Source organism: Oncorhynchus mykiss, chromosome 24 (assembly GCF_013265735.2).
Source record: "Oncorhynchus mykiss isolate Arlee chromosome 24, USDA_OmykA_1.1, whole genome shotgun sequence".
NCBI classification, from domain to species: Eukaryota; Metazoa; Chordata; class Actinopteri; order Salmoniformes; family Salmonidae; genus Oncorhynchus; species Oncorhynchus mykiss.
In genome coordinates, this window is record NC_048588.1 from 18,297,519 (window position 1) to 18,306,605 (window position 9,087).

Here is a 9,087-nt window from a genome sequence, read left to right on the forward strand (position 1 = left end):
GATTCCTGCTAAAGGTATCAGGTTTTCATCTGACCTTTTCTCTCTTTGTTTTCTTTGACTCCTTTAAACTCTGACCATGAGCGCAGCTGGCTGTTCTAACAAACAACAAACACTGGCATTGTGTCTTGTTTCAGGAAGTTTCAAGTTCAAGTATGCTTCCTTGCAGTTCTATTAGTAGACATCGGTCATCTATGACAGCCATGCTCTTTGTGACCCTGTATGGCAGAACATTTTATTGCTTTCTGTTGCCCTTACCGCAAGACCCTACTTTGACCTATGGCTGTGACATTTTTGAAGCGATGCAGATGTTCATGTCTATGTTTTCAAAGAACTGCCTTTTGGAGAGATGTCCCCCTGACCAGCTTTGTGAGGCAATGTAGTTGAAGTTCTGTAGAATACCTAGTAGCAAGTCAGATTTCACCATAATTTCACAGAGGCTTGGTACTAACCTATTGTACCCTACCCACAGCTACTTCTACTGCGTTGTTCAGAGGGGAGGCGCTTCAATATACCACCTAGGTTCTTGCTTCAGTACCGAATGTTTTCCTGCGCGAACGTTGGAGAGCTGGCTGAAAAAATTTCATTCGCATGGAGTTCTCTCTCTGCTGACTTTGACATTTTAGTGATATTGTTACATACTTATTCTTCAATATTGTATTTTATTTCCCACAAGACTACGACTCTGCGAATTATCTGCTTTACCTAATGTTCAGAGTTTGAATCATCTGCAACCGCATGCCTGGAATCGTGCGTTAGCAACTCGCTTGGAAAATCATCGACTCAGGCAAAGTAAAGTGGTTTGGTAAGTTGGTTTATCCTCTACTGTATGTAGCCTATAGATCAAATATCTAGATTTAGTTTTATTCTTGTGATGATAATATTTTGTGTAAAACTCACATATTAGGCAAAGCATAGCCTATGCATGTCTTTCTGAATGATTTTCTACAATATCTTATATTAGGCAGAGAAGGTAGGATTTTCAGCTGTCCAAAGAGTGACAGTAGCGTATTATTCAAGAGACCAAAACATGTCTAGCCTATATCGCTCTATATATATTCACAGTTCGTTTGCATAATTCGTAGTTATTTTATCATACCCTGCTAATTTGGTGTGTGATCCAGATGGGATAAAGCTAAAAGGGGAATAATGTGTTTGCACTACAATCAAATAGACTACCATGTGATTTACAAGACCCTATAATCACATGTCCTTGTATTCTTGTAGTCTACTGGAATTATGTTCAACACATGGCATACACGCACACCTATTCACTTTGTACACACACAGTGTAACAGGTTGAGGTTTCCATTCTCATATCTATGAAAGTAGCAGGGATGAAAAGGAGATGACTACTCAATAAGCAACAACATGTATCTCCAACCTCTTTTTTAATACTGTACAATGCTATGGTCTGATCATCACAGGTAATCCTATACCTGTGACATAAAAATAGTTGTAGACTGTACAACACTCACTCACTCACTCACTCACTCACCCTCATTGTGCCAGCTGGCCATAGGGCAGCAACAAAGGCTCTCCATGTTAGCATTATAAATACAGTGATACTTATCATATCATTTATACTGTGTATTCTGCCACAACAACCAATGAATGTGTTCAGTCTTTGTGTCTGTATCGACTAGAGCGAGAGAGATCAAATTACATACATTGAACAAATCAAACCCTTCAAACAGGATATTCTCAAACAATTAAACATAGCCTTATCTTATGCTTACTCTTCCGCAATGTTCTGTCATTAAATTAGCTGGTGCTGCAGGTGGCTTGGGTCCACTTCTCTAGCTGATAGAGAGGGACTTTAAAAAGGGGGCGGCAGGACTATGTAGAGGGTTACATGGCAGCTTCCACAGACAGGAGACAAATTGCTGGTGTGAATGAGCAGCACCCAGTCGCCGGTGTCACAGGGAGGTGGTACTCTGCTCAGACAGGTGTCAAGACAGCCTAACCCTGGCCTCGTGTGAGGTGTCATCCCTGATATACTGGAAAACATACCAGACCAGATTCTCATCTAGCACTTCAAGTTAGGCTGAAGAGGTTCCCTAATCAATGAATGCCCCTGTAAAACAACCCATTTCACATCACCTAGCTGGTGTACGGTGCGTTCGGAAAATATTCAGACCTCTTGACTTTTTCCACATTTAGTTACGTTACAGCCTGATTCTAAAATTGATTAAATTCATGTTTTTCCTCATCAATCTACACACAATACCCGATAATGACAAATCGAAAACAGGTTATTTACGTAAGTATTCAGACCCTTTGCTACGAGACTCGAAATTGAGCTCCGGTGCATTCTGTTTCCATTGATCATCATTGAGATGTTTCTACAACTTGATTGGAGTCCATCTGTGGTACATTCAATTGTTTGGACATGATTTGGAAAGGCACACACCTGTCTATATAAGGTTCAACAGTCTATAGTGGATGTCAGAGCAAAAACCAAGGCATGAGGTCGAAGGAATTGTCCGTAGAGGTCCGAGACACTACTGTGTCAAGGCACCAAAAATGTGTACAGCATTGAAGGTCCCGAAGAACACAGCAGCCTCCAGCATTCTTAAATTGAAGTAGTTTGGAACTCTTCCTAGAGCTGGCTGCCTGGCCAAACTGAGCAATTGGGGGTGAAGGGCCTTGGTCAGGGAGGTGACCAAGAATCCGATGGTCACTTTGACAGAGCTCCAGAGTTCCTCTGTGGAGATGGGAGAACCTTCCAGAAGGACAACCATCTCTGCAGTTCTCCACCAATCAGGCCCTTCATGGTAGAGTGGCCAGACGGAAGCCACTCCTCAGTGAAAGGCACATGACAGCCCGCTTGGAGTTTGACAAAAAGGCACCTAAAGGACTCTCAGACCATGAGAAACAAGATTCTCTGGTCTAAAGAAACCAAGATTGAATGTTTTTCAGCGGCAGGGACTGGGAGTCTAGTCAGGATCGAGGGAAAGATGACCGGAGCAAAGTACAGAGAGATCCTTGATGAAAACCTGCTCCAGAGCACTCAGAACCTCAGACTGGGGCGAAGGTTCACCTTCCAAAAGGACAACGACCCTGAGCACATAGCCAAAGACAATGCAAGAGTGACTTCAGGACAAGTCTCTGAATATCCTTGAGTGACCCAGCCAGAGCCCGGACTTGGAGAGACTTGAAATTAGCTGTGCAGCCACGCTCCCCATCCAACCTGACAGAGCTTGAGAGGATCTGCAGAGAAGAATGGGAGAAACTCCCCTAATACAGGTGTGCCAAGCTTGAAAGTGTCATAATCAAGAAGGGTCTGAATACTTATGTAAATGTAATATTTCAGTTTTGTATTTTTTTAATCAATTTAATTTAATCCATTGTAGAATAAAGCTGTAACGTAACAAAATGAGGAAAACGTCAATGGGTCTGAATACTTTCCGAATGCATTGTATGTGACCCCCCCAAAAAAACATATAGATGCAGAGCCCTTTATTGTACATAGAAGGCTCTGGGTAGGTGTACAGTTCCTCACAGTGTTCTAGAATAAAGAGTCATTCTGTGGGAACACTGTCTATGAGGGTGAACTACTATGAATTGTATTGTGAGAGAACAGTACACTACTGCTTACTTCCCTCTCTGTTCCAGTCAGACAGCCACTTGTTGATTCAGGAATGTTCTGTGTTTTCCAACATGTCTTGACCAGCGGGTGTGAGTGTCAATGAGCTGCTAAGTCAGATGCACATGCCCAGTTCAAATCTGATTTCGAAGGTCCACATTTGGTGTGGGAGAAGAGCCAATTTATGAGGCTCCAGTTTTTCTGCAACGTGGCTCACGTTCCCCATTTGTGCTATAGGAGGTGGAACCGGACCAGAATCTCGCCATGCAGAGAGAGAGAGAGTCGAGATGTGCATCAGGGAATCTGTGATGGGCCCTGTGTTGACATGCCCTGAAACGAACACTGAGTGATGGGCTGTGTGTTTGCAATGCAGATGTAGGAGAATGCATTTCTGCCATGCCGAGTAGAGCCAAGCACCAGCCAGATGGCAGGCCTCAAGTGTGGTGAGAACGTGCATGATGTGCCTTGAAGGCAGATCGACAGATGGATATTAATGTTAACCCTGTGGAAGGTGCTAACTTTTATAAGGGTCCTGTAAATGTGTCTCAAGCTGCTCCCTCTATCAGCTTCATTTTACATATTTATTTTGGAGAATTAAACCACAGAGAAAATTAGATTGACAGAGAGCCATCTCTTTGCCGGCAGACAGTAGGTTCATCTCGATGATATCCCCTGCGTAGCCTCCTTCCCTCCTCCTCTACTCCTCTTCTCTACTCCCTGCCTCCTCAGCTCCTCTGCCCAGGCCAAGTCAGATATAAATAGCCATGTGGATGGAGGGAGCGAATGTCAGCAAAGCCAGGCAGTGGTTTTGTTCTTTGCTCCTGTTTCATTCCCTCCAGAAATCTGAGGGGGCACAACGTATGTGAGCGTGGCTAGGGCGTGGCTAGGGGGTGGCTAGGATCATTTATTATTTTCAGACACTTGAAACAGCCTTTTCCTGCAATCTACAGCCATAATCATTATGCCTAATTCTATGTCAAAATGAATGTTTCTGCTTATCTAAGCATACCTCTTGAGCTGTCTGTATCCTCCTGACTGGTGGTTATTTTAAATAAAGTAAATATGCTTCTCTGCATCTTTGCTCAAATCTGGAAAGAGATTTAAGGGAATGTGAGTCTTATTCGGTACATTTAGTAATTTAGTAAAAGTCTACCAACTTTGCCCACAGGCATGCCCGGTAACTTGATTGATAACCTGAAAGGTTGGGAGATAGGTTCCCAATCTGGGCTAGCTAAAGCCAACTTCATAAAATTGCTAGGTAGTATTACAGAGAAACATAAAATAAAATAGAAAACTGGACAAGTCTGAGGGGACAACTGCCCATGTGCCCCCTATGGGCATGACACCTCTGGTACAGTATATCCTGTTCCCTTTCTCCCATTAAATTTAATTTTGAATCAGTCACTATCTGTATATACAGAGTCATAGACTGCTCCTAGTGTTGCTGTCACTGCAGGTATTTTTGGTTTATCACCAACGGCAACTGTGAGAAAGATTGTGGAGTCAGCTGCACCTAAGTGTTCCATGGCAACCACTGCATGTGTGAGCAGGCAAGATGCAGGCCAGAGTGAAATGTAGCTCAGGAACAAGGGATTCCGTGGCCGGGCTGAGAGGATAGATTTCTTTGAAGTTAGCATCGGAGGGGAATAGGATAGCAGGATGTGTATCAGTGCTGGGGGAGGAGGGAGGGCAGGGAATAAGGGAGATAGACAACTTGCTCAAACTGGGCCATTGATGGGAATGCATCCTCAGCCCTCAGTGAATGGCATTCTTGTGACTGCCATTAAAACAAAGCTCTCTGGTAGAAAGCAGGCGCTATCTGTCCTGGTTAGTGGCTTTATGATATGTGTGTGTGTCATACAGAGAGCCTCAGAGAACAACCACATTGAGGTGGAGGGTGACATGGGGTGTGCAGGTGTTTTCAGCACAGACGGCAGATTCAATTCATATTTCATGTGTTTGATTTGATCTGTGTGGCTGGTTAACCAGACTGTGGCAGAGAGGGAGAGAGAGCTCCCCCGGCTATTGTGCAAGGTGTGGATGGGATGACGCACGACCAGTGCAACAGTGTGTAAGGTAGTGCCTTAAACTCTGTGATCCCCCCCCCAGATAACTAACTTCAATTTAAATGCAGATGGATGAAGGGTCTTTCATATCAGAGACTGGAGCGATTTGATCTGTATGCAGGAGCTGTGGAGGAGCTGGTAGTGTGTATCTGCCTCCAGAGGACTGATGTCCATATGGTAGAGGGAGGCGGGGGGAGAGAGAGAAAGATAGAGAGAGGCTGAGAGAAACGGAAGGGGACAGCGTGAGTCAGAAAGGCAAAGGGAGGAAGAGGGAGACGGGGAGGAACAGCAGGAGTGACGCATTACTCCGAATGGAAGACAGTAGCTTCAGTAACAGTTCTTACTGTGCAGGGGAACAGTGTTCTGGTTCCACTTCCTGGAAGCCACTGTGTGACCTGTTACAGGAAAACATCCCCAGCCCAGTGTATTTGAATTGTTTTTGTGTTGTTCAGTTTGTTCTTATTAGCCTCTTCTATGCTGTGATGGGGCAACTGGCTCTCTGGCTCTCCTCCATAGGTGCCTTAAAGGCATTTTACAGCCACTGAGCCACCACAATACCTTCCCTGAGGGGGTAAGTAGACCCTGCCTGGTACTGGCACTGCGGGCCACACACACATCTCTCTCTCCTGGCGAGGGATGACTTGTGGTAACATTTGCCAGACACAGAACTTTTCTGTCACAGCACAATGTCATCCAAAAAGATCCTAATACCTAATTTGATGAGTCATTGCAAATAGCTTTAATGGCACCCTGCTGATGTAGTTGTATAGGTAACTGCCAAAATAAAGGAAACACTTGAGTAAATGAGGGATACAACGTATATTGAAAGCAGGTGCTTCCACACAGGTGTGGTTCCAGAGATAATTAAGCAATTAACATCCCATCATACTTAGGGTCATGTATAAAAATACTGGGCAGGCCATTATATTGGCTACCATGGCTCCATCTCAAGGGCACGAGTGGTCACTGAATGGTTTGATGAGCATGACAATTATGTAAACCATATGCCTTGACCATCTGTCACCAGATCTCAACCCAATTGAACACTTATGGGAGATTCTGGAGCGGCGCCTGAGACAGCGTTTTCCAACACCATCAACAAAACACCAAATTATAGAATTTCTCATGGAAGAATGGTGACAAGTCCCTCCAATAGAGTTCCAGACACTTGTAGAAATTATGCCAAGGTGCATGGAAGCGGTTCTGGCTCTTGGTGGCCCAGCGCCCTATTAAGACACTATATGTTGGTGTTTTCTTTATTTTGACACTTACCTGTATGTTTGCCAGTCTGAGAGTGGTCATCACAAATTGAATAAAAACAAATAAAAAAAATGGAAAAAACTGTTGCCCATTTTGGTCTGAAATTGGGATGTGCCTTTGTTGTTTTAGGTGAATCTCCTGCTGTCTGGTTTTGCTGTTCCAACATGACCTCAGGCTACTGAAGACCTCCCTGTTATTCCTCCTGCTCTCTCTGTATCACTCCTAGTACTCTATTCTCCAATGGGTTCCCGCAGTCAAGGTGGCTTTTTCCACCATCACCACCACCACAGCTCGGTGGTGCCCACAGCCGTGCCCAGGCTTCTCACAGAGAACGGCAGTCTGCTAGGGGGCATTGCCCAGATCACCCCTAACCTCTTCCTGAGCCGGGGAAACGTGGCGTCCAACCGCAGCCTGCTGCTGTCCAAGGGCATCACCTGTGTGGTCAATGCCACTATTGAGCTGCCCAACTTCAACTGGCCCCACGTGGAGTATGTAAAGGTACCCCTGGCGGACATGCCCCACTCCCCCCTCTCCCTTTACTTCGACAGCATAGCTGATAAGATCCACAGTGTTGGGAGAAAGCGGGGAGCCGTGCTGGTGCACTGTGCTGCAGGGGTGAGCCGCTCAGCCTCCCTGTGCCTGGCCTACCTGATGAAGTACCACCGCGTGTCTCTGGCTGAGGCCCACGCTTGGGTCAAGGCCCGCCGGCCAGTCATCCGGCCCAACGGGGGCTTCTGGCGTCAGCTCATCGACTACGAAAGGAAGCTGTTTGGCAGGAACTCTGTGAAAATGGTGCAGACGCCCTACGGGGTGATACCTGACGTCTATGAGCGGGAGCGCAGGAATCTGGCACCCTACTGGGGCCTGTAGAGGAGGTCTGCGGCCTCGCCAAGGGGGGAGGGAAGGCGACGGAGAAGAGAGTCCTCCAGGGCTGCTGGTTCATGCATGTTCCCCCAGCCAGAGATGCAGAGTGAGATGAAGCGTGTGACTGTCTGTCTTTGTGAAGCTTAATTAATGAATGCATTGGGATGTAGGGAGTCTTAGTAATCAGTCACTACACTGCAGACTGGTTACTGGTGGGTGATGCTACACTACACTGCATCAACCCCCGTCTGTCTGTCTCTGAGAGGAAGCAAGGCCTCCTCAAGTCTGGAATCCTCAGGACCAAAGGAGTAACAGAACCATGACCAAGCCAGACCCCAAATCAGCTGACATGGCCAGACCCAGACTGTGACTTTATGGTCTAGCTTAATGCCCCAGACTCTGGGAAGGTGTAGGTGGTGCTTTAGACTCAGCAATTTTGACAGGCAGCGGTGTGACTCACTCAAGTCCTTCCCCGACGTAACGTCATGTGATGGTATTGTGCCAGTTTTGCTGTTGTCTTTAATGTGAGAACTAGCAGCAGTCCTGCTCTGTTTTGTTTGACAAATTGAATTATGTTCTTGAGAGAGAACTGAAATCAAGAAAAGATATGGTGCACAATGAATATTTAAAGCTGTTAGTGTATACACATTTTAATCAAGACAACATCTAAGGCTGTTAGTGTATACACTTAAAAGTCCCTACTTACTATGGGGATGATTGTGCAGAATATACTGTATTGGTACTAATATTGTACAATATTATGCTATTTTAGAATGTCACCACCCTCTGTTAATAGGAAGACAGTACTGTGTTAGGGGCTTGGGAGAATCACAGTTTCTATTTCCCTGTTTTTGCCTCATATTGATGTTTAAGTGAAATGAGGTCCAAGGAAGAACACAACCAGACAGTCCTGTGCTTAGCTGGTGTACTGTCATTGATAAACCTTCCTATTTTTGTGGTTTGGAAGAATGCTATACCTTACACACGAAAAGCTTTGAAATAAAATGTTAATATTACTGTAGCAAGTGAACAATGCCCTTGTCACAGGTGTAAGCAGAAAGCCAAGCTTACATGAATTTAGTGCTCTATTCAATCTATCGCTGAAGCGTTACAGATTGTGCAATAGAAATGTAAAGGTAATTTCCGACTGAACCAAATTTGTATCACGCTGTAACGCTAAACTTGATATGGATTGAATAGAGTCCTGAGTTTCATAACCTAAGGCAATGAATGATTAACAAGCTAATGTAACGGGTTAGCTCATGCAACTGTTTGTGTTTGAAATGAATAATAAAAGACATGACTGATATG

The 9,087-nt window shown here is 45.0% G+C and overlaps 1 protein-coding gene across 4 annotated transcripts; it reads left to right on the forward strand.

Moving 5' to 3' along the window:
- LOC110503918 (dual specificity protein phosphatase 14) lies at nt 1-9,087 on the forward strand. Of its 4 annotated transcripts, XM_021582551.2 has the most exons (4): nt 1-802; nt 3,824-4,029; nt 6,105-6,223; nt 7,042-9,087. In XM_021582551.2, the coding sequence occupies exon 4, from the start codon at nt 7,153-7,155 to the stop codon at nt 7,780-7,782; it is 630 nt and encodes a 209-aa protein (XP_021438226.1). In that variant the 5' UTR covers nt 1-802; nt 3,824-4,029; nt 6,105-6,223; nt 7,042-7,152; the 3' UTR covers nt 7,783-9,087. The 4 variants fall into 4 exon arrangements, with proteins under 4 accessions (XP_021438226.1, XP_021438227.1, XP_021438225.1 ...); XM_021582552.2 differs by lacking the exon at nt 6,105-6,223; XM_021582550.2 differs by lacking the exon at nt 3,824-4,029.